We start from the raw sequence: 26,384 nt of genomic DNA on the forward strand, positions 1-26,384 counted from the left end.
AATAGGAGGCACATGTGGAGATAGTGAAAAATTAAAATGAGTTAAGAGCGAGGAGTAATTGCCGGTGAATATATGGAGTAATACGATTTTCTATCCTTAAGATTAAGAATCATGTTTCCTTAAAGCACTTTATGAGAAATAGGGTATTTTGGAGAGAAAAAAAAAATTAAAAAGGGAGTGTATTAGTTTTAAAGGAGAGTGGATGGATATAGCAATAGTAAAAAAAAAAAATGTAATATCTTTTTCTTTTACACGAAATTGGTATAGAGCACGTAGGTTGGCGACTTTTTGGCCGAAGTGGGTGAAAAAAGAAACATTACCCAAAAGGTGTAATATGAGAACAACTTATTTTGTTTTTGACGCATTTTTTCTCCTGAAACGCCATCCTAAATAGGAGATATAGAAAGTAAAAAATGATTAACATAATAGAGACATAAAGAATTATTAATATTGGAGGTGTCTCTATTGTTAACCATTTTATATTTTTTATATCAATTGTAAATATAACTGGTGAGAAATCCTTAGCAACATTTCCTTTTTTTTTTTTGGAAAAAATGTAAATTATATTAAATCCAAAATGATACAACAATAAACGGGACATACCCCGCAGTTAGAGAAAATCAAAAGTCTCCCTAACATAAGAAGACTTATATCAAGATGCTAAAACAAATGCAGCAGGTGCGCTTGTCTATACTTAAGAAACTTAATCTTGCTAATAACCTCTATTACAGAAAATTGATAATCTTCAAAAAATCAGATTGTTCCTAGACAGCCAGATGCAGTAGACTGTAATTGTTATAGTCAGACAACGAAATTTTCCTTGAACACTTCAAAAAATCACGAATGTGAGCCCAAACTTGGAGAGATTTCCTGCAAGAAAAGAACAAATGAGCATTTGACTTAGTCTCATTTGAACATAAAGGACAGAGGGAACCCTTATTAAAAAAAAACAGCTTTGTCAAGAGTAAGCAGTCGGTTCCTTTTAGCAAGCCATAGAATGAAAGACATCTTAGGGGGGATTGTTGGGTTCCATATAACAGAATACCAACTAACAGTAGGCTTGACACCTCTAATGTATTCATAGACTTTGCCAACAAGCAATTGTTCATCAGTGCTCCAAGATTGAATCTTCTTTTTGGCCTGTTCCGTACTTAGCTCTTTGGAGATAATAAAGTCCCTTATTTGAATGATTTTCTTTATCAAAATTGAATCTGATGAAGAAGTATTGTAATTCCACACATCGCTCCCTTTGAAATAGTAATGGTGAACTCACCGAACCCATAGAGAATCTTTCTTACAATGAAAAAGAAGCGCAAGGTTCCAATCCTTGAGATTAAAAAGGCCTAAACCCCCTTATTTTTTCGGAGAACAAACTACTGACCAAGCAACCAAGGGCTTGTTTTTCCCAATATCCGCTTTGCCCCATAGAAAATTACGGCACAAAACATTGTTCCGATCCAGAATAGATTGAGGCAAAGGAAAAATCCCCATCCAGAAATTCACAATTCCTTGAATAACTGCTCTGATCAACTCTAGTTTACCTGCATAAGATAAAGACTTCATGCTCCATCCCTGAATCAGACCAGTAATCTTGGAAAACAAGGGAGCATAGTGACATACATTTAATCTAGATGATAAAAGGGGAACACCTAAGTATCTAAAAGGGAAACCACCCAAGCTAAATCCAGTAAGCTGCTGAATATGAGAAAGCTCATGAGGTCTAATACCGGCTAAGTATATGACAGATTTATCAGAGCTGATGGAAAGCCCTGAAACCCTACAAAAGTGCTGAAGCTTGGCAAACATAGTTAACACAGAAGGGATATCTCCTCTAAATAGAAGCATAATGTCATAAGCAAAAGCCAAATGAGATAGCTGAATACCTGTACAGTTGGGATGAAATTTAAAATTGGCATCATCCTTGAGGCTACTCATATCTCTGGAAAAGTACTCCAAACAAAGCACAAACAGATAAGGGGAGAGAGGATCCCTTTGTCTAAGACCCCGCTTCCCTTTGAAGTGGCCATAAATGGATCCATTGACTGCCACACTAAAGGAAGTGAAAGAAACACATTCCATGATCCAAGTACAGAACTGGGCTGGGAAGCCAATGGACTTAAGCATCCAATCCAAGAATTTTCAGGAAATGGAATCATAAGCTTTATGCAAGTCAATTTTTAGGAGGCATCTCAGAGAGGATCTTTTCCGTGCATATTTGCGCAAAATCTCTTGAACTAGGAAAATGTTGTCCATCATCTTTCTATTCTTAATGAAGGCAGTTTGAGTTTCCCCAATAATAGTCTCAAGCACTAGGGCTATGCGGTTGGCCAAAATTTTAGACACAATCTTGTATAATAAATTACAACAAGATATGGGTCTAAAATGGTTAACCTGGGAGGCCTGATCATGCTTAGGAATAAGCGCAATAATAGCATGGTTGATCTGCTTTAAAAATTTTCCAGTTGTAAAGAATTCATTAACCGCCTCAAAGATATCATCACCAATGATATTTCAAGCCTTCTTGAAGAATAAAGCATTGAAACCGTCTGGCCCTGGAACTTTATTGTTATCCATCATAGAAATAATGTTCCAAACCTCTTACTTAGAAGTAGGACAAAATAAGGCCGCAAAGCAATCAGTGGGAACCTTAGGACCCCTGTTGCAGATCAAAATGGAAGGAGTTTGGGTCAGCTCATGAGCACTAAACAAATTCCTAAAGTGATTCACAAAAGCAAGGACAATTTCATCTTGGGAGGAAGTGTTATGCCCATCCTCTAGCCTTATGGCAACAATAAACCGGCTGTGTCTGTTGCGCTTGATTAAAGCATGAAAAAATTTGGAGCATTTATCAGTTTGCAGGAGATATCTGTTTTTGATGAGCTGAGCGAACTTCATAGACTCTGCTTTTCTAAGCATAATGGTCTGCCCTCTAGTGTGGTTTGGCAGAGCAAGAAGGGAATGGTCCTAAGGATTTTGCTTTAGGGAATTAAGCACACTATTATATTCAGCCTCAGCTAGCTTCACTCGGTTGGAGATGTTGCTGAACTCCTGCTTAAAAAGATTCTTCAAGGGAGCTTTAAGAGCTTTCAATTTCTTACAGACCTTGAACATGCTATAGCCATGAATATTTTGCTTCCAGCCATCTGCAACAATTCTTGAGAAATTTGGATGATCCACAATAGCATTGTTAAATTTAAATGAAGAATTACCTCTAGGAACTACCAACTTAGTGGTGAAAACTAGAGGAGTATGGTCTGAAATAGAAATAAACTCCATAACTTCACAAGCAGAATTTCCAAAGGAATCGAACCAGGCCTAATTACATAAAGCTCTGTTCAGTTTGCTCCACACCCTGCCATTAGTCCACGTGTACAAGGGGCCATGAGAGTTGATGCTCCCCAGCCCTAGGTCAGAACATCAATCAACAAAATCTTGCAACTCATAAGCATTGGGCTAAGCTCCATTGAAACGGTCGGTGGGAGACAAAATGGAGTTGAAGTCACCAATGAGGAGCCAGGAGCAGTTCATATTAGCATTGATACTATTCAAATTTATCCAAAGAGATCTTCTTGCCCCAATGGAGTGAAGACCGTAGATGAATGAAACCTGAAAGCGCTTGGCAGTGGTTTTACAATCAATAGCACAGTGAATCAATTGGGCATTTGACTCCAAAACAGAAAGATGGATCTTATCCTGATTCCAGAGGATAAGAATTCTGCCAGCATTATGAGAAGCGAAGTTATGGGTGAAGTTCCAGTCACCAAACTTTCTTCTCATGATTTCCTCAATTGAAACCTTATTCAACTTAGTTTCCAACACAACCATGACGTTAACTTCCTTGTAGCGAAGGAAGCTTTGCATCGCATGATGCTTCAGAGGCAAATTAAAGCCTCTGATGTTCCAAGAGGCAATAAGCATGGATTCGGACGGGAGGAAGCCTCCCCGACCCTAGTTACAGCTTTATGAGTTCTTCCTCTTTGGACATCAGCGTGCATATCCTCAGTACGAGTTGTCTTTATGAGTTGCACTTTTTTTACCTTTTTTCTGGTGTTTTGTTTTCACCTGAACAAACCCCTTTTCTATAGGATCACCAAACTCAGTGTTCCCTATTTCTTTGAGGTCAGAAGAATTATGAAGGACAGGAACATGATTTGCAACCAGAACATGTTTTTTGTGAGGAGGGACAGACAGATTAGTCTGAATAGTCTTTGGATTATCAGAGGGGCCTGCTATATTGGTATGTGGGGGCATTGCTGAATCACCCACTTGTGGCTGATCCAAGGTGGGGGAGGTTGTGATGAGAGCAAACTTATTCGTAGTGACAGTTTTACAATTAGTGAGGCGGTGCCCAATCATCTTGTAGTGAGTGCAAAAAAAAGGTCTATTTTCATACTCAATCTTTTGCACAAAAGTCTTCCTTGTAGGAAGTCTAAATCGCACTTCATCGATGAACTCCAAAGAAGCATCAATCTCAACTAAAGCTCTAGCAAAAGAAATAGACCTCTTAGAAGCAGTAAGATGGTCAGATCGAATGGGCGAACCAATCTTGGACAGGATTTTCCCTAAGGCTTGAGGATTCCAAAGCTTCAGAGGAAGATTTCTGAGTTTAACCCAAATAGGGATCTTGCTGAGCTCCTCATTGCCAAAGTCAAAGAATGCTGGCATAACCTTCAGCAGTAGGGGTCTTTGAAATATGAAGTAAGGGCCTGCAGAGAAGACTTGGTTCAGATCGTCCTCAGCCTCAAATTTAAACACCAGCCAACCACTTTCATGAGCTGAGAATGAGAACTTGACTCCCCATTTTTGGCAACAATCCAACAGAGCTTTCTTTCCTGGGAAGCGGCCAATCATATAGCCAATAAGGCTATGTCCCCAAGCCTCTTCCAGGGGTTGTAAAACAGTTTCTTCCAACAACACTTCATCATCAGAGGGTGGAGGGGAAAACTTCATTCCAAAACTTTTGGAAGGGTTTCTGTTATCTTTGAACAGATTGACCTAAGGAGTGGGAGCCTTATTGTCGTCTAGCTGCGGTGATGACTTAGAGCCACAGGAGTGAGATGAATCCTCATCAGTAGTTGAATCATTGTCCCCTAAGGTGCAAGAAACCTCTGGGGAAGATTCAGATTCAGCATTGCATTCCGAAAAATTATCAAACACTTGGTGTGCGACATCATCAGTTTTTGTAGAACTTGTCCCTGCCTTTTTACGAGCACCTTGCCTGAATCTGAGGTAGTACCCTTCACCATAATTTGCTTTGCAGCTGAGTGCGATTGACGACCCTTGTTCTTCCCCATCAGGAGCAGTTCAAGCGGGCTATTGCAGGTAGTAACGAACTACTTCATAGCCCAAGATGAGAAAAAGTGATAGGGCACGCGATTGAAAAAAACAAGGAAAAGCATTGGAGACTGAGGCAGTCAGAACTCCCAAGGATCGAAGAAGGAATCCTAGCGTTTGTAGATAGCAAAGATCCACTCCGTCGGTGGCCAAGCCACTGGGCAGCACCCAAGGACGAAAGGAACCTAGGTTAAATCAGTGACAAGTGAGGATATTTTTAGCAACATTTCCTTTGATAGGATTGCTAGTGACATGATTGTTTTGGATGGGTGGCGCCTTGGGGGCCTAAGTTGCACCTTTTTAATTTTTTGATACATCTCTAGAACCTTAAATGCTTGCATTTTTTTCCTTTTAGGTTATTATTATCTTTGGGAGTTGGACGATCTTACAATCTAGACCTACAAAGGAGTTTGATTTGATTCAAAGTGCTCTTTGGATTTCATGGGCCTTTGACCTATAAATATAAATTAATTAGTATATAATAATATAATTAAATATTAATAAATATAATGAATTTATATATTTTGTGTTAATAATAATATTATTTAATGAAAACTTATTATCTAATAATAAATTAAGTATTAAATAAAAGTACATAGCATTTATATATTAACATATTAATTTAATAATTAATATAACATTTTTATCATATAATAAATTATTATTTATTATTATATTTAAATATAATAATAATATTATATATTAATTAATAAATTGAGTAAATAATCAATTTGGTCGTTTAAGAAGCTTTATTTTTAATCCTAAAAGGAGGATTTTTTAAATATCTAGCATTTTGTCTTTCATGTTAATCCTCTGTAAATATTTGTTAGTTGATTCTGTTAGGCTTAAGTAACGGGTTAAGTGCCAGCTTAGGTACCCGAGTGATCTTTCACGTGTTTATTGTCATGGCCATGGGCATTTTCTTTTTAAGTTGATTTAATTTTCAGAATCCGGAGATGACCTAATCTTGAAACATGTTCCTTATTAGAAGACAATTCCCTAAACTTTCCATTTACATGTTACTTGGAGAGTGGGGATTGATTTGAATCTTATTCTTTGCAAAAGGTGTGTCTTTTTTATAAGTTGTTATTATAATTATAATGATTATTATTTGGGAAAGCGGCTATGAAATGAATGTTACATCATAAATTGATTATATGAAAAATGAATGATTGATGAGAATTGAGTATTGATGCACTATTAAGTGAGTAGTAGGAAATAGCGGTTCAGATATCCTGCATTAAACTATCTTTTTGTTTTCCAATTAGACTCAACTGCACCATTTTTGATAAAAAAAAAGAAGTTAAAAACACACCCCTTCTGTTTCAGCTTTACACAGTTTTTGAATATTGATTGTTTCGGTATATATTCTTTGTTTGATATAGTTTAAATTATATTTTCTTTTCTGGTATATATTAGTAGTAAAGTTTTATACTTTTATATATGTTTCATTTTTTTTAGTTAATACCAAAAATTCAAACTGCATTAAAACAAAAAGGAAAAATCAATAAAATTACACCATCAATAAGAAATCATATCTAACTCTTACCGCATTAGAAATTATAAAGTTGATATAATGATTAAAGGATGAAAGAAGAAGAGAGAGATTATTGGTTGGGATCACTCCGACTAAACTTCTAACAAAATTAACCACTAACATTTGTTTATAAAAAAAAAACTCTTATTGCATCCATGTTACAATCGCACGATTGTTATCTTGGAAGAAAATCTAACTTAAATAATGGATATAACCTTTTGCATTAATATAGAATTGCACTTGATTTGTATTGGCAGCTTCCCTTTTCTTTTTAACATTGCTTTCTTTGCATGTATAATATATTTTTTTACTTCCGAGAACCTTTTGATTTTATGTTTTCTGTCATATATAATTGTAATGTAAAAAAAATAATTTGACTTCATTGATGAAAAAAATTCTAATGATTTCACAACAAAATTAACAAGTTCATCAACACTTTTAGGTATATCTTTATATTATAAGGATTAAGTAATACGGAAAAATCTAGGATCTAAAACATTCAAATCAGTAGAATTTACACTTTGACTCATCAAAACGATCGAATATCAAATTCATCTTCCAAAGATGCCGGATGAAATTCAGCATCATATTGATCAATGTGTGTTCTTGTATATTGTCTTGTTGAATAAATATATGTCTTAAATCCTCTTGACCATTTTTCCTTGATAGCAAATAATATTTTAAAATAAGTGATATTGTACAATTTTTTCTTTCTTTCTTTTGACTGTTGCGCTGGAAATTGAACAGTGAAGAGTGAAGTTCTTCTGTCACACTCGTTGATTTTCCTTTGATTTGGACGGAAGCCTAACCTATACGCTGCCACTGAATTGCCAGTCAGCAAAATTGGTCAATATTCTTCAATAGGAATCATTTTAGAATTGCACAGGGGTTATACGTGCAGTGTAAATTTTAGTTATAGTTTGGTACTTGTTTATAGCATTTCTACGAGTATTGATCGGAGACTAACCTCAAAAGCACTTCTGCAATTGAGAAATTATCCTAACATTTTTCTTGGTTAAATGTATAGGTGGGAGATACTTTCATTTTTTTTTCAATGTAGAATTTTTCCATGCCTAGACATTACCATTCGTAGTATGTGGCTCTTGTTTCAACTAAAAAGTTATATGTATTAACTAGTTAATTAATTAAATTATATGTATTAAAAAAATGGTTAAATGCCATTGAATAAAAGCGATTAAAAAATAATTGTGTATATAAGATATAAGAGAACAATTAACAACATTAAATTATCAAACATATGAAATATAAAAAATATTATTCTATTGATATAAGTCATAATTTATGGGAACAATAATAAATAATTTTATGTCATATCTTGAAATCCATGAAAATAGTATAAAAATAATAAACTCAAACTTGTTTCATTGAGTTTAAATTGAAATCTAAAAAAAAAATGATGATAATCCACCTTTTGTGCTAAACATTTATAAAAACTTATTTCTAAATCACATTGAATGTTTTTGTAAATTCTTTGTCTTCATTGTCAGTTATCAAATTCTTCATTGTAACTCTTGATACATCAACATATAATTGACTATGAGGAAAAAATTTGATTGTGAAAGAAATACTCCAAGATGCTTCAAATATTGGCCTTGACTTTTGTTATTAGTCATTGCAAGTGAAAAAGCTAAAGGAAACAACCTTCTTTCAAATTTGAAAGGGATTCTAAGATTTGAAGGAGTTATCGACAATTTAGATATATAAATCTTCATACCTAGTTTACTTCCAGTAATAACTTTTCCTTCAAGCACATATTTACCCATTCTTGTAATGATGAGTCTAGTACCCTTGTACAGTTCAACAAATTAATCAATGTTTCTTAGGAACATAATTGGTACTGTTCCTACTTTAAGTTTCAAGTGATCATTAGGTAGACTTGAAGTAACAATTTTATTAAAAAATTCAGGAGTGTAAACATAATCAGATCTATCTATTTGATAATGTTTAAGGACAACATGTACTCATTTATGATGTCAACAATATCATTTTTGGGATCTAAGACAACCCTATCTCAAAAAAATGATGGATCGTTAATGTTGTGTAAAAAACCTAGACAAGCAGAATTGATCATACCCAATTGATCATAACCAAAACAAATTATTTGCTTGTTTTTATCAACACATCATCTGGTATATCAACATGTATGTCAACATCATTACTTTCTTCAATTGTTACATTTCCAATTCCCAAAACCCATTATGAGAATAAATTCATTTTTGCAACATTTGAATTCGAACTCCTAATGAGAAGTCACATATTTGTGTTTAATGTCAAAATTTCAAAAAAATTCTAGAGATAACAAGAATTTATTATTGCATGAACTATTTGTTGTCTTGTTCCTTTTATATATTTACTAATGGATTATATAAACTGCAATCAATCTTTGTTGCATTTGCTTGGTAATTGAGTTTTATTTTATGGATTTTTTAAAAAATTATTCACAAAAATTTAAACTCATGAAAATTATTTTTAATAATATACAAAGGAATAAGGTCTTTGCAAGGGTTTGGAGTTGGAATATGCAACCATTATATTGAGAGTCATTGCTTAGATTTGGTTCAAAGCCAATGACTTAGTAGTGGGAGAAGATCGTTATATTCCTTAGTGCAACGACAATTTCGTAAATTTAAGTTCAATATTTTTATTAATTATATAAAATTATAAATATAAATTGCTGACAATAAAATTATTAAATTAATAATAATCAAAATTTCATATAACTCTAAATATGCCTAAAAATTGACTATAAAATAACTTGAAATGTAAAAATAACTTTGAATGTCTTATAACATCCAGCTTCTTACTTCGTTCATTTGCCAAATATATATCATCACCGACACTTTCAGATTGAGAGTTAGAGTTAATCATGGGCACTTGATATGAAATTTCAACTTTGGATTGAAAGTAGGATCCATCATGGACACTGAATATTGAATTTCAATACCTTGTTCATCATAAAGCCTCATTTCAAAATTATTTTGTCCAACATAATGGACATGAACTTCATGTTTTCCATTAAGCTTGTAAAATTCATAATTTTTTTTTCTAAAGCTCCAAAATTGTAAATGTTGATATCAAATATTTTTATGACTTCAACTTGTATCAATTTTTTTTTACATCCTTCAATTGTGTGTTGTCGATATCAATTTTTTGACACCAAAATGCGAGAAAAATCTATCCAGGTATAACATTTTCTTAAAAAAATTAATGAAAGAAATTGCATAAACGTAATTGAAGGAACAAAAAAAAAGTATAAAAGAAAGAAATTGATACCTCTCCATAAACCAAATCCAACTTAAGTGTTACGCAGAAGTCCTTTGTAAAACTTTTTCTCCTAATGGATAAATAATTTTACGTAATTCCATAGCAAATATCCTAATATGAAAATTATTTTCTCCTAGGTAATAAAACATCACAATATGATGGCTTATCAAGCAATAAAAAGTTCTGAAGATGTTGTCAACTTTAGTGATAACAAATTGACTATGATGAACACCAATTTTCATCTTCATTGTATTTCCATATGAGTAATTTATATTAACAACTCCAGCTTGTGGGTCATCTCCATAACTGTTCAAGAAATTAGTAGGAAACCTTATTTGTTTTTAATTGCACAAAATTTGAGAACAAATTAATTAAAATGTGTAGTAGAGTATAAATTACGACAAAAAAAATCACATAAATAAAAAATCAACAAGACATTTAGAATGTAAAAAATATGTAGAAGAATATAAATTACAACGAAAAAAATCACATATAAATATAAAATCAATAGAAATTCATAATGAAAAAAAAAACAATATGAAATTTAGTAATAACATATTTAACTTGGTTTTGGTTCAATTTGATGACAAAACTCCTAAACCAACTTGTGAATTCCACACGTGAGATGATATCCATCTTACAATTTTTTTTTTTTTTAAAAGTGAAAGAAATCAATATTACACTTTGTGCCGCTATTTCTGTAGCAAAATTCTGACTTTTCTTTTCTAAATACTCTTCATGGTTCAACTGCTCAAATCTCTTCAAGTCCTTTACGACTACTTTATCATTCTTAATGTAGGGTTGTACGTGACAAGCCTCTTCAAGGTTTTTTTCTTGTTCATCCTTAATGACAAATTTGAAATGTGAAGATGAAACGACAAATATAATTAGGATTGAATAACCAAATAATTTTTATGAATATTAATGTGTTATTAATTTGAAACGGAAAATATAAATTTGGTGAAGATGCAAGACAATTAGGATAGATGAAAAAATTATTGGCAGAAATTGCAGAAGAAAGAAGATTTATATATAATATAGATGTCAGATTATCTATTATTACAGAAAGCAATAACACAAATTTAAAAGAGAGTTGGCTAAAACTGAATTATATATAGAAAATAATTTATAATTAAATATTTTTAATCTGTGCAAAAATAAGGTATTACGATGACACGTAATTTTTTATGTCACATTAACATGATATCTAGCTTATTTCACTATTAAAAACTATATAAAAATTGTTAGGACTCCAGGTGCAGTATACTATACTCACACTTAGATACCCTGTCAAATTAATGGCTTGCAAAAATACTTTCAAACATTTTGAAAATAAATTAATAATATTTATAATTGTATTTATTGTCAAATGATAAGTCAATGATGATATAAATATAATAGATTAACCTCTAGACGCATTTACTTTATCTCTAACCTCTTGACTCTAAATCTTACTAACTTAAATATTAAAGTTTCTTACACTATGATTAATCTTTGTAGAAAAAATTCACTAGTTACTTTTAGTAGGATCTACTTTCTTAATTACATTTTTTTTCATCAATTAAACATAAACATGGGATCTTGTTTATGAGATCTAAGCTCAGTTCAATCCAGACCAACGATATGTTGGTAATAAAAAGGGAAATATGAGATACTGAGTGTTAATTAGGCGAATAGAAAAATAACAGGCTAGTAATTGGTTTTACCAAGTGGATGGAAATGTTTAGCACAAGATTGAATTATTTTGGGAAAATATGGTTCAGCCCAATTAGAGCTGACTCAGATCTACTTCAACAGTTCAATATAAGGTCAAGTGGCAATTTAGGTCGGCAGTACTGGTGAGCAGGTTAACTTGTTTTCCCTAATGAATCATTGTTTTTACGTATAACCTTTACCTATTGTCGTATTGTTAAAATTACTGGTCAATGTAAACATTAAACCTCTGATTTTTTTAATAGTATGACACTCTCACCAATTGAATTAATAAGTCAATTATATTAAAAAATGATTAATGTTATTATATATAACATTAAAATTTTTAATATGTAATAAATTTTATAACAATTAATTTTAATCTGTACTTTTTTACATATATATAAATTTTTATTAAACCTATTTCACATAATCAGTTAGCATATTCTCTTCAGATTTTGGCCAATAAGACTGCTCTATCCATTTTGGTTGCCCTTCGATTGTTGCATGCAATTCTTTTCGCGAATCACTATAATACTTTTGTTTGTTTATACTGTCCAGTACTACTGAAAGCTGTTCACGTGTAGAGAGGGCAGCATCTATTACTTTAATTTTGAGGCACCAACTAACAATCCATTCCAAGCCAATTAAGAAAAGAAATATTGACAACATACTCTACCAGGAAAGGATCCTCATATGTAAAAAATAAAATAAAAAATGGCAAAATTGTCAAGTGAAATAATCTAGCCATTGATTTTATAAAACTTTAAATAAAATATATTTTATTAACAACAAATATTTAAGGGTCGGGGATCTCCTCCAGTAAAAAGGTCACTCGAGAGAGTTCCTCTCCAGTGAAACCATTCACTCTTAAATACGGTATTGGCTAAATTATAATATGTGATAATTTTAAGTTTTACTTTTATTTATTAAACCTCATTCATGATTTTATAATTTTTAATATTATTTGTTAGACTCGTTAAAAAATTGCAAATCATGCTTTCAAGACCATAATTAGAAAATTAAAAATGCAACGCTCGTGAATAACGCTCTAGCTGTTACACATAGAAAATAGGTGCAGAATAGAGAAAACATAGGCAACATTTACCTGTGTTTTGGATGAAGCATTTACACAGGTAATATTTTGAGGGTATTTTCTGTTTGGATGTTTAACATGAGGATTTGAAGAATTCTTCAATTTTATCATCCTTTGTTAGATACAGAATTTGAAGTCCAGCAAAATAGGTGGAATTTAAGAAATTCGTCAATCACTCTTCATCTTCATTGAACAGAACACAGATTCATCATCCCCAACCTCATCTTTAGCAACTTTATCCCTTTGATTTTTTCAACAACGGCAGGGGAAAAAACAAGTTTGCTCGGTGGTTGGTTAGTCATCAACACCGTGTGAAGATCCTTTGTTGTGTCATCACCATCTTCAATGACACCAATTTTCTCAAGGCATTTGACCATTTCAATACCTCCGTTGATGACTTAGAAGCGGCTGTGAATTTCCATAACATAAAGATAACTTGATATCCAATTCATTTATCAAGATTCAATTTCTGTCGCGAGATTTGTGCTGCAATGCTGGGATTGATGGATGTAATGTGTGGTAGCGATACAAAACAATGTAGGCGAGGAGATAAGAAAATCACGAGAACATTCGTTCTGCAATTCAATGAAAATATTTGCAAAATTTTATAATCCAAACAAGTAATTTTATAATTGATTGGAATTTAACTGCTTTCAATTAAATAAATTACTTTGCATTGTCATTTGGAAATTCTTCATCCAAACATAATTTGACACAGGGTAGCGATCTCGAACAGCAGAAACTTCTATCAGAATGAAGTGTACAATGCTCAAAATAGTTCAACGAGAACAAACCCAATTCCAATCAAACTAAATTTAAATATCGAGGCTTCAAAAAGAATACAAATATATCTAATCCTCACAATATAAGCGGGTGACATCAAGTTTACTAGATAGAAGAGAAGAATCTTAAAATTCCAATTCCATATAATAAAAACTTCAGCGTCCTTAATAAAATAGGCAATTTGGCAAAACACTTGAAAATGGAAGGACAAACTAAAAACGGCCCAGTACATCCACAATCATAACAAACATGAATGCCTAAAATCTCAGTACCAAAGAGATATTAGCAACAAACACCTTCTCCCTTCAAAAAGATATGGAGGAGAAGTTCAATTCTAATTAGCAGTAAAATATTTTTACTGGTCATCCTGTTTCGGTGCTGCTTCTTTAATTTCATCTGCTCCATCATCCTGAAACCACAATAATAAGTCGACAACACAAAAAAGGGAAATAAAAAAAGAAGTGATGGATGAGCTATGGCAACCTAAAATCAATACCTGCATGTCAGAGGTCCAAAGGGTGAGGTTATCACGAAGGAGTTGCATGATCAGAGTGCTATCCTTGTATGACTCCTCTCCCAGTGTATCCAATTCAGCAATAGCTTCATCAAAAGCCTAGCGAATATCATAAGGAAAAAGATTCTTCATGAGTACGAAATATGCCATTAGAAACAGAACTCATAGTAAAGTTATGCTCTTGCAACTTGTACCAGAACATTTTCACATCAAAAACTAAAAGAATATATTCCACCGGTATTACTAAGGTCAGATTCCCATCTATACCAGTACCTAGATTAAGTAGTCAAAAATTGATCGATTGTTGTTTGCTAGCTTATAATTATTAGACTTCCAAACACCTACTGTGAAATCCACCAAATATTTGACAACTCATTTTAGCTACAGGTAAAGTAAGCAACAACTGTACAAAGCGAACTCCATATTTAGCCGCCAGAATCCAACGAGTAGCTATCATTGTTGCTTCGACATTAACGAAATGCATTATGGGAGTAGCCATAAAGTTATTCGAATTAATGGACAATAATAGCTGCAAATTTCACTGTATGGGGCCCAATTCCTTCCTCTTTTCACGGGAAACATCCAAAACATTGCTCAAAATGTTGTAAAACAAAAATAAACAGAGCAAAACAAAGGCCAAGATATTCACTATATCTGAATCTAACCTGTTTTGCAAGGTTGCAGGCACGATCGGGAGAGTTAAGGATTTCGTAGTAAAATACAGAGAAGTTAAGTGCAAGGCCAAGCCTAATTGGATGAGTTGGAGGCAGTTCGGCATTTGCAATGTCCTGAAAAACAAAGTAACATGTTCATTCGTTAAACCAATAGAGTAACAAAAGCACCACAACGAAAATCGTTCATACCAATTCGTACAGAATAAAAGCACGCAGATATTTTATTATTTCATTTGCAATGGGAAAATATCAGCAGTTAAAATCCATATTAAGCCAAAACATTTTAAACAAGAAAAAGAATAACGCATAACCGCTCCAAAGAACTGCATCGAGTAAATAATCACATAGATTTCACAGTCAGAATAACAAAAATCGGAAAACAGTAAAGCACAATCGCAAATCTGGAGCAAAAACCGAACAGATCTGAATCGCAAAATCAGAAAAGAAAGAAGAGAAATAAACGGTTAACCTGAGCGGCTTTGTATGCAGAGAGAGTGCTCTCGGCAGCCTCCTTACGCTCGGCGCCGGTCTTGAACTCGGCGAGGTACCTGTGGTAATCTCCCTTCATCTTGAGGTAGAAGACCTTGGAATCGCCGGAGGAAGCGGAGGGAATGAGGCGAGAGTCGAGGAGCTTGAGAATACCGTCGCAGATGTTGGAGAGCTCGGACTCGATCTTGGATCGGTAGTCGCGGATGACGGAGACGTGGTCCTCGTTGCCGCGGCTCTCCTCCTTCTGCTCGATCGAGGAGATGATGCGCCACGAGGCGCGGCGCGCTCCGATCACGTTCTTGTACGCGACGGAGAGGAGGTTCCTCTCCTCGACGGTGAGCTCCTCGTTGTCGGCGGCGGCGGAGACCTTCTCCATGAACTCCACCATCTCTTCGTAGCGCTCGGCCTGCTCGGCGAGCTTCGCCATGTACACGTTCTCTTCGCGAGGCGAGGGAGCGGCCGCCATTGTCGAATCCTAGAGAGAGAAAGCGCGAGTGCGAGATCTGGTTTAGGGATTTAGAGAGAGAAAGTGAACAAATGAGGGAGACGGAGAACGACGAAAGGGAAGGGTAGTTTTGAGGCTATTGCTTCCGATAATTGCGTTTTGAGAAGCGTGGGTGGGGTCGTTTTGGAGATTGAACATGAACCGTTGGATCATGGATGGGTGATTTTTGTTTTGTTTTTTATTAATTAATATCTGAAAATTGGAAATTCTTGTTGCTGTAATTTAAAATGAGAAAAAGAGACAGCTGTCAGACACGGGGTTTTGATACTCTTTCTCTGTTCTCTCGCTCTGTAGAATCTGTATTCTTTTTATAACATTCGTTTTCGTTGATTTTGAAAAGTTTCAAATTTAAATTGAATTGGGAAAGGAAAAAGGAATGGGCTGGGTTGGTTGGTAATGGGCCCGTTTGAAGATTGGATTCGACTAGGCCCTTAAAAGTGCTTTTCACTGCAACTTTTCTTCTCCTTCGTCTGTCCTCGTTAATTAAGAATCAACACAAAGTGGTAGGTCATACTAGGCACTAGCTGCTACGCGGTCGCTCTTTTTTTGCTTAATAAAGTTAGCTTCACAATTTCCATATATATATAATAACAAGTTTTACTTGAAATTATTATATTACATTCAATACTTTATCCTTCACATTATACTAATCTCTTTCAATTTATATAATAACTCGAATAAATCCAAATAAATTTATATTAACAGAAATATATATATATCATATAAATTAAAGAAAATTTATATAGTGTTTTTAGTAAAATAAATATCAGACATAATTTCTTTAAACACAAAATAATTGAGTCTAATTATTTTTAATTTAGTTGGATGATTGTTGTTAGATTCAATTGTAACAAATCAAATAATATATTTTTTTATCGTAATCTTAACAATTTGTGTATGTGTAACAACAATGCTAATGATATTTTTTTAATATAAATCTTTTGTTGACCTCTTCAAAACGTAAGTTAAAGGCGTATCTTTTAAGCATGATTCGTACAAAAATTATTCAACAAAAAATAATTATTTGAAAAAGTATGACATCAAGTGGGAATGCTCATTTTAAAATAACTACTTTTTAATCAAGAATTTGGTGTAGAGTTTGTTCTCGATTTAGTTGAATTAATTAATATCGAGAAAAATAAAGGCCAGCGAAATTATCAGTACGTGTGAAACAGAGAGGACAAGTATGAACCTTCGTCTAGCTTGAGGTCAATTTGGCTAGCGCGTTTTGCTTTAATTCTAATTCATCCTCCAGTCTTGTAAATATTTTATGCAATCTAGACGAAGTAATTAGTAGAGAAGAGGAAAGTGTTTCAGAAAACAAATAAAGAAAGAAAGAAAGGGGAAGTGTTTGACTGTATTTTATCAATTGTTAGGCCTATTTCGTCACTTTATTAGACTGTTGTTCAATGGCTACATTATTGTTTACAAGTTACAACTATGACAGTCCGACATCATTATTTATCACACACGAAGGAACAAAAAAAAAAATTCAATAAAATTTAGTTAAATTCAAGGATAAACTCATAAAAGTGATAGAAACTGCAAGCATGTTATCGTTTGAAACTAGTTTATCGCTTTCTAGAATTATTTTACAAGTATTTTAACCTACAAAATTGATTAAGATCTTCTTAACATAGAGAATACTACTCATATCATTGATTATTGGTTTGTTTTAATATAATATGATTTCGGAATTGATTGAGTGGAAGATTTGACTTGAGTGGATTATAGTATCATATTAAATTGGGTAATTTTTATTTTTTCTTTCAAAAAAAATTGAGAAAAAGAATATATATATATATAAATTTTTTTATATAATCATCTAAGAACCACTGGTTATATGTATGATAAATTTATTAATTTTTAAAATAATTTAAATATTAATTTGTGATGAGATATTCCAATGAATTTATTCCCAGGTCTTATACACATTACCCATCACACTATGGGAACTAATCATGCCCGAAGTGTTACCTTAACTACAAGGAGGGAGATGCCAAAACATGACTACTAGTGATGAGAGTAAAGTCTTAATAAGATAGGTGTGATTGGATCACCTCCTTTTTTTGGAAGAATTAATATTTATGGGTAGTTTAAGTTGATTCTGTGTCACATCCAATCAGTGCATAAAAGTTAAATTCTTTAACATTTATTGATTTGAATTAGTTTGAGATATTCATTTACATTTTACTTTTAAATAAAAAATCAAATCAGAATATATTAACCTAGACTTTGCTACCGTCTCATTCACCACGAGATAGTCAGTACTCAGTGGCTTCGACGTGACTGTTTCTTTTACCTATCTTCACGTTGTTGTTTAAGGCCTTGCACAGTCATAACTTGCCAAAAAAACCGTATGATTTTTGGTCCAATTTCCCGTCTAGTTCCCAAGTTGGTTTCGTTCAACATCACTATGACAAGAAATTTTGGAATCATTCATTAGAACCGCCATTCAATTGTAAAGAGTGACCTTAAATGCACAAGCCAAATTGTGTTGCTTTTCTTTCACGTTTCTTGTCCAGAATCTAACTTTCTTATAGCATGTACACCTCTCAATTAGAAATAGTCGATAGTGAATTGGTGTAGAAGCCTAGATAGTTCTTTTTTTTAAATTTTTTTTATCAATATACAGAAATTGGTATATAAGCCTTAAAATTTTACTCAAGAAGAAGCTATTACAAGATGGGTCACGTATTTATATTCCATTGGTAGAAGTTCTAATTCATTTTGATAATAGGCTCTAGGAGAAATTAAGGAATATCGATTAGAATATATTCATATGATGTAGTTTTGAATTTATAGGAAAAAAATGTGATTTTACAGTGTTCATTTATGCAATGGGGGAAAAAAAATAATGTAATGACTTCACAACTACATCAACTATAGAGGGAAACTTTACTATGAATATCAAAATTCAAGCAGAATGTAATAAATAAAAAAGCTAACGGCAACTAATTTAAGTGCTAAACTTCTCTCCCTCTTCCTTAGCTACAGAACAAGTTGAATATTTATTATCGCTGGGGCTCCGACGTGCATTCAGGCTCCAAAAATATTTAAATGCAACCAATGGTCACGGAAAGCCTTTGTAAGTGTTCAACTCTCCCCACACTGTCAGTTCAACTTCTTCCCATGATTCTGCTGATCTCAGTTCTTCCCATACGCTAAAAAGAGCTCCTAAGACATTGTCAATTTGTCATCATGCAAGATACAATAGCACCTGCAATTTCAAAAGAAAATGAATAAATCCCATCGAGCAAAACATCTGTAAGGATTGTACACTTCTTAATAGCTACAATAGCACCTACAATAGCTAAATTTATTAAAGCCAGGCACAATGCAAAACATCTTTATTTGTGCAAGACAAAAAAAGTTGCATTAGATTATCTAAGCAAATCAACTCTAGCATATCCAAAAAAAAAAAGTTGATGTCCAAATGTGATTGAGTTTTAGAAGAAACCTCAGATATATTTAGCAGTTCAGCAAAATCTGGTGGGATATATTCATCAATCTTCTCTATCAGTTTGCTAGGAATTGGATCTCCCCTACAAAATATTAATAACAAGCATAAGAGGCAGCCTTACAAATAAGAATGACTAAAAGAAAGATTAATCATAGAGACGAGTATGTTACAGGAGCACATAGGCAAAAGAAACAAAGAAAACATAATAACACACGAATAAAGTACAATCTAAGCAAGTCAAAAGAGAGCTTATAAATAATTGATAAAAACAGCTACTGAAATTGTCATTTTTTTCTACTTTATGAACTCCTGTTGAACTTCGAAGTGCTTGAAGGTCATTAAATTTTCATTCATATGCATAAAAAAATTATGTTTTTCCCTCAGTGTGTTTCTTACATATCTACAAATTCAAACTGCACTGTTTAACAGGAAATCAGAGGGCCAAAAAGAACAAATTGTACCACTTGGTCAAACGGCCTGACACATCCTTCCTCATCTTTGTTAAGGTTCTGGTGAAGAGCCTCCATTCTGCTGCAGAGTTTGATTTACAGTGAACAGTTGCAATGCAACCATTAGCCTCACCCAAGCTTAATTCATGTTCAATATCAGAGAAAGATGAAACATTTAGAGGTGGATATGATAAAAGATGAAGGTGAAACAGCTGTTCCCCCAAGAAGGAGGCCAAGTTAGTTGTATCTTCCCATGTTAGTCTGTCTCTTCTGCAAGAGAACGGAAACAAAATCCTAAGATTCAATGAATTATGTTACTTTTAGAAATAAGACATTTGCATTGCTATGAGTTAATACTAAACCCCAATGATATGACTTACAATTCTGCAAACATATTCCCCTCACATCGTTTTGTTATCATATATGGCCATATGCTTGAGTTACCAGCTAAGCTAACTGATCCATCCACCGGCATCCCAGCATTCCTATACTCTAACTGTTTCTTGCCCCATACTCCAAATGAGAAACCGTCAATGCTGCATTTCTTCCTGATCATATTGTTTTCCACAATGACATCAGGGATTCCTTTTCCATCCCAACTTAAATTAGTATAAGATCCATTTTCAAGATAAATAATTCCACTGGCCAGAACATTAGGAATGTGTTTACTGAGAGGGGAATTGGCTTCATCCAACAGACTGTGAAACTCTAGCTGTAAAAGATACATATTAAAATTAGATATGTTCAACAGAAGCAATGGAAACAGAATGCCAATAAAGTACCTCTGTCCCTAAACCGTAAAGTGAAGCTTCCAGTCCTCCTTCAACAAAAATCTTAACAACAGAGTTTCCCACTAAATAAACCTAGTTAGAAAATGGAAAATATTCCCAGTTAGAAAGATATTTTATACACCAAAAGTACTCTGTTAGATACCACAAGCCATTCTCATGTGAAAACTCAACTGGAGAACCTTATAGCCTATTCATGTTTTTAGTTTTCAAGGGTAAATTTCAAAACAAAATGTGTTTGGCTAAAATGAGGTTGAATTGATTTGTAACTTAATTTCAAAACACTTTATATAAACTTTCATAATAATAAAAAGTAATTTTGGTTTTTATTTTTAGTTATAAAAATATATTTAACTCCTCCATTTCTCCCAAAAGACCCACTATACATCACTACCACCGTAACCATTGTCCCACAGCTACCAATCATCATTGATGTCATAACCACCACCCACCACAACACCAGCCAATGGCCACACTGCCACAGCCAATGCCTACATCACAGTCATTGCCACTACTACCACTACCATCGTGGCCACCGACCGTTGCTATTAATGGCAGCTGTCGCCACCATTATCATTGTTGTCGTTACCACTACAGGGGTGTTCTCACATTGGATTAGATAAGTTTTGAGGGGGGAAATATTCGATCTAATCACTTCAAGTTTGTTTTTTGATCATTTAATCAGCTTGACTTTAAAATCAAATTAAATCCAATTTATTTCAGTATAGATTGGATTGCTTTTCAGTTTTTGAAGAAAGAGTCAACAAATATTAAAATAAATTATGAAATAAACAAACTAATCCAACATCACATCAACATAGTTCAAAGTATACATTCAAATTATAAATTAAAAATAATTTTACAATCTCTTAAAGAACAAATGCAAAATAGATAGCAAATTTCTTGAATACATGATCATGTAGTTAACTGTTGAATAATCTTAAAAACACAACAAAATTTGGTATGGTTTGAATTAAACTTGTTTTCAACATTGAATAGGAATCTGATCCAATCCATTAAAAAAAAATTTGTAGAACATATGTGCGCAATACGCAATGCCTAGTACACCACAACAAAATGATGTATCAGAAAGGCGTAATAGAACATTAATGGATATGGTTAGGAGTATGTTAATCAATTCAACTTTACCCGTATCTTTGTGGATGTATGCCTTGAAAATTGTCATGTATTTGTTAAATAGGGTTCCTAGTGAGGCAGTTCCAAAGACACCTTTTGAACTGTGGACAAATAGGACATCTAGTATAAGGCACCTGCATGTTTGGGGTTACCAGACAGAAATAAGGATTTATAATTCGCAAGAAAGAAAATTGGATGCAAGAACAATTAGTGGATATTTCATTGGTTATCTAGAAAAGTCAAAGGGGTATATGTTTTATTGTCCTAATCATAGTATGAGAATTGTTGAAACTGGAAATGTAAGGTTCATTGAAAATGGTGAAATCAATGGGAGTACAGTTCCACGAGAAGTGGAAATTAAAGAAGTTAGAGTGCAAGTCCCTTTAGCAGTAAGGTGATTGCTCCTTTAGGTGTTGTTACAAACAATAATGAAGAAGTACAACACAATAATGAGCCCATGATACATAATGAACCTATTGTGGAAGAATCACAAGAAGTAACATTAAGGAGGTCTCAAAGAGAAAGGAGACCAGCTATTTCGAATGACAATGTGGTATACCTACATGAAACATAAATAGACTTAAGCATTAATGGTAATGATCTAGTTTCGTTTTCACAAGCTGTAAGCTGTGATAATTCTGAGAGGTGGTTAAATGTCATGAAAGAAGAGATAAATTCCATGGAACATAATGGTGTTTAAGACCTTGTAGAATTATCAAAGGGTTGTAAGAGAGTTGCTTGTAAGTGGGTCTTCAAGACTAAACATGACTTCATGGCAACCTTGAACTTTACAAGGCTAGACTTGTTGCTAAGGAATTTACTCAAAAAGATGACATTGATTATAAAGAGACGTTTTCACCTGTCTCATGAAAGGATTCTTTCAGGATTATCATGACATTTGTAACCCATTATGACTTGGAGCTACATCAGATGGATGTGAAAAATGTCTTTCTTAATGGAGATTTAGAGGAGAATGTTTATATGGACCAACCAATGGGGTTCTCAGTTGAAGGAAAGGAACACATGGTGTGCAAATTAAATAAATCAATATACAGTCTTAAGCAAGCTTCTTGCCAATGGTATTTGAAGTTTCATGATACCATTGTTTCCTTTGGATTTAAGGAAAATACTGTTGATCGGTATATATATCTGAAGGTCAATGGGAGTAAGGTTATTTTTTTAATTTTGTATGTTGATGATATATTGCTTGCAACTAATGATGTTGGTCTTCTTCATGAGACTAAGAAATTTCTCTATAATAACTTTGAAATGAAAGATATGGGTGAGGTAAGCTATGTGATATGGATAGAAATATTTCGTAATAGATCACAAGGATTGTTAGGCTTATCTCAGAAAATATATATTAATAAAATACTAGAGAGATTCAGGATGAAAAGGTATTTAGCATCACTTATTCCAATTTAGAAAGGAGACAAATTTAGTCTCGCACAATATCCTAGAAATGATATGGAACGAAAACAAATGGAAACAATTCCATATGCATCAGTTGTTATTGCATCTACCATGAAGACTGAATTTGTAGCATCTCTTGAGGCTACAATTCAGGCTAATTGGTTGTAGAACTTTATTTCAAGGCTTGGAATTGTCGATAGTATTGCCAGGCCGCTAAAAATGTGTTGTGATAACTCCACAATAGTATTTTTTTAAGAACGACGAGTACTCTAAGGGTGCTAAACATATGAAATTGAAATACTTTGTTGTGAAGGAAGAAGTTCAGAAACAAAGAATGTCAATAGAAAATATTAGCACAAACTTTATGATAGCTTACCCTTTGAATAAGGGATTATCGCCCAAGACATTTATAGAACATGTTGAAAGTATGAGCATTATTGTTATTGATGATCAATAAGTGTAATTTATCTTATTCATTTTACTAACACTTTGAGCTCATTTATGATATGTTTTTGATTACCTATTCTCTATGTTTGCATGCATGTTTGTGTTAGAGTAATGTTAATAGGTTTATCTTGAATAAAGACATTATGTTGGACCAATTATGCCTAACTAATGATCATATTAAGGAGAAGACTAATTTATAGTACATGGAAGAGACTATGTCGATTAAGTGATGTACAACCACCATGACTCGAATTGGTTCTTATTCTTAATCATGAAATTATGATGTACCCAATGTATAGAATGGTTTAATCCTTTTTAATGCACATTATGTTAATTTAATCTATTTATTTATTTAGTCCATAATGTTTAGTAATGTCACATGAGCCAAGTGGGAGAATGTTAGAATTAATGTCTCATGTGAGAGGCATGTGACTTGTGTAGGGACTAATAAATAAATAAATAAATAATAATTAAAGACTAAATTGTAATTGGGTTAAATAAGAGAAGTTTCTAGAGGTAACTACTACTAGATAGGAGTAGTGGTTATAAAAGGGGGTTAATACCCACTAACGTGAAATAAAATCCTCTTCCTGACAAAAAAATGTTTTCTCTAATCCCTGTCATCACAAACGTAGAGAGACAGAAAGAATAGTTAAGAGAGTGAAATCTTGTTTCTCTCATCTTTCAAGAAATCAAAGTACATCGGAAAGAAGCCTCACTATGGAGAAAGATACACATCATTGGTTTATTTATTATTTGTGAGAATCTAGGAAACCCTTAAAATTTTTACACCAGTGAGTTCTATTTTTCTTCTCCCTTATACATCACTCCTTATGGCTTTTGTATTTGAATTATTTTGTTGAGTGTGGGTGATGCAGAGGCAGAATTGAAAAAGCACAATAATCTTCCTGTGAATTGTTTATCTTTCATTTGGAAGACAATTTGAGTTGAAAGCTCATATTTTGTTTCAATGCATCTTGAACTAGGTGAAAAATTACAATTCGACTATATAATATTTCATTGGTGTACAACCTATGGCACCTTCAAACTACTTCATTTCACTGACCAATAATGTTTTTAGTTCAATTAAGTGCTCTGCATAGATGAAAGAAACACTAATATTTTTGTTGTTTGTTTGTCTTCCTGCATGAAGCCTTTTATTTTTTATCTTTACAACTTAAGAGCTTTGTTTACTAAAAAAGCTCTTAGAGTTCCTAAATACAATGGGCAGTTAAATAATTCTCTGCATATTGATAAAAGTAGAAATTTATTTCCATGTCTAGATTTGATCAAATCCAATATGGTGGGAAGTTGAAATAAACTTGAGTTTGAAAGAATTTCAACTTTTCATGCCAGAGAAAGGAGAGATGAAGTCATCCAATCAATTTAGATAGGAAATACCATAAATAATCTCATGTTGTGGCAGTGAATACAATTAGAGACACACCTTTTATGACTCTAAAGAATGATCCAACAAAGAATGACATGAACACAATCCCTGTGGTGAGTGCAACTAGAGGCACACCTTTAATGCCTACCTCTTAATAATAGGTGGATGATATAGAAAGTAGGTAGGACTTCAGTATGGAAAACTAGCAAAAAATTATTTGAATGTTGTAGTGTGAAAGCTTCGAGTGAAGCATGCCATAACATAGAGGAAGTACATGCATTTCTACAAGATTACGAGGCACTAATTTAGTTTAAAGAAGACACTCTAAGATTTCATTTCTGACGATGCATAAAAGACATGATATTAATGATATAAATTTTATTTTGATTATAACTCTCTGTCCACTGATCCCTTAACTTGTTTGAACTAAATTCTTAGGTAGGGAGGTGTTTATTATAACAATATGAATTGTGCCTACTTGATTTCAAGACTAGATATTTTACTAACGTGGGTCCATACATAACATGTGTTTAGTATAACAATATGTACTTTTGGCAGTTTTAAAGAGGAAAAAGTGAGGTAAGAATGAAAAGCCAATTGATGTGCTTCAAAAGGTTATATCATTTTCAGTTGAAATATAAGGTTTGATGTTGCACATGAAAGGTGTGCTTCAGTTTGTTTCAAGACAAAGCATATGTAGGAAGCCTACATGTTACTTAAAGAGAAACTTTGATAAGTACATCTAACTCTAAACTCATATGGAAGGTATTCATGTTTTCTTAATTCTTTTATATTTTTTCTATTTATTTATGCTCTACTAATAGTAGCATGTTCTCCACTAATATATTATTTCTCTAATTTCTTATTCTAATTTGTGCTTCCCAATATAATATAAAATTCCACGCTGATATGTGTTGGATTGAAGATGAACTTACTATTGCAGCCCTATGGAAGAAGCTTGAAGACTCACCCTCTCTATCATTGAAATCCTAATATAATATAAATCTTTTGGCATTCATAGGAAAAATAAGGACCCTATCTTCTACTCCAAGGAGGCAAGGATCAACGGTACACAAACATAACCCTTTTTTTTTATTTTTTAACATCAAATCAATATGGTATATGATAACCTGTAATACACTAGGTTTTATGCACTTTGCATTTGAGCTGTCACTAGGATTCTTCAATTGCTTCCATCAAATAAAGTATTTTTCAGTGCTTTTTATAGTCGATTGGTTTTGTGATACTAATGCATGAAATGATATATTTTATTTTCTAGATATACTGAAATCATTAAGGAACATTGGGTAACTCATGAAAGAATTTTATTTTCTAGATATGACTGAGGTAGGTATGTATGGTTGCAATTGAAGTTCAAATTTGTAACA

General features: G+C 33.1%; 3 protein-coding genes across 3 annotated transcripts; all 3 read right to left on the minus strand.

Annotated features, from left to right (window-relative positions):
- Positions 1-3,999: 3,999 nt before the first annotated feature.
- Positions 4,000-4,950, minus strand: LOC106798467 (uncharacterized). Its single transcript, XM_014775055.1, has one exon. The coding sequence runs from the start codon at positions 4,948-4,950 to the stop codon at positions 4,000-4,002; it is 951 nt and encodes a 316-aa protein (XP_014630541.1).
- An 8,775-nt stretch (positions 4,951-13,725) lies between these two features.
- Positions 13,726-16,020, minus strand: SGF14h (14-3-3 protein SGF14h). The gene is made up of 4 exons (NM_001251460.2): positions 15,385-16,020; positions 14,907-15,029; positions 14,224-14,340; positions 13,726-14,136 (listed from the first exon to the last, which is right to left on the minus strand). Exons 1-4 carry the CDS (start codon positions 15,868-15,870, stop codon positions 14,083-14,085), a joined length of 780 nt encoding a protein of 259 aa, NP_001238389.1. The 5' UTR covers positions 15,871-16,020; the 3' UTR covers positions 13,726-14,082.
- A 3,088-nt stretch (positions 16,021-19,108) lies between these two features.
- Positions 19,109-20,610, minus strand: LOC106798468 (F-box protein At1g78280). Its single transcript, XM_041014624.1, has 4 exons — positions 20,202-20,610; positions 19,834-20,091; positions 19,370-19,454; positions 19,109-19,129 (listed from the first exon to the last, which is right to left on the minus strand). The coding sequence occupies exons 1-4, from the start codon at positions 20,546-20,548 to the stop codon at positions 19,109-19,111; spliced, it is 711 nt and encodes a 236-aa protein (XP_040870558.1). The 5' UTR covers positions 20,549-20,610.
- Positions 20,611-26,384: the final 5,774 nt, after the last annotated feature.

The sequence above is a fragment of the Glycine max genome, chromosome 4 (assembly GCF_000004515.6).
Source record: "Glycine max cultivar Williams 82 chromosome 4, Glycine_max_v4.0, whole genome shotgun sequence".
Taxonomy (NCBI): domain Eukaryota; kingdom Viridiplantae; phylum Streptophyta; class Magnoliopsida; order Fabales; family Fabaceae; genus Glycine; species Glycine max.

Coding starts and splice junctions, on each gene's coding strand:
- LOC106798467 (XM_014775055.1), bottom strand. CDS start 4,950: ATGAAGTTTTCCCCTCCACCCTCTGATGATGAAGTGTTGTTGGAAGAA.
- SGF14h (NM_001251460.2), bottom strand. CDS start 15,870: ATGGCGGCCGCTCCCTCGCCTCGCGAAGAGAACGTGTACATGGCGAAG. Junction 15,030..15,384: donor CTGCATACAAAGCCGCTCAG/GTTAACCGTTTA, acceptor TTTGTTTTTCAG/GACATTGCAAATGCCGAACT. Junction 14,341..14,906: donor CCTGCAACCTTGCAAAACAG/GTTAGATTCAGA, acceptor GATATTCGCTAG/GCTTTTGATGAAGCTATTGC.
- LOC106798468 (XM_041014624.1), bottom strand. CDS start 20,548: ATGTATCTTTTACAGCTAGAGTTTCACAGTCTGTTGGATGAAGCCAAT. Junction 20,092..20,201: donor GGGAATATGTTTGCAGAATT/GTAAGTCATATC, acceptor GTTCTCTTGCAG/AAGAGACAGACTAACATGGG. Junction 19,455..19,833: donor TCAGGCCGTTTGACCAAGTG/GTACAATTTGTT, acceptor AATATTTTGTAG/GGGAGATCCAATTCCTAGCA.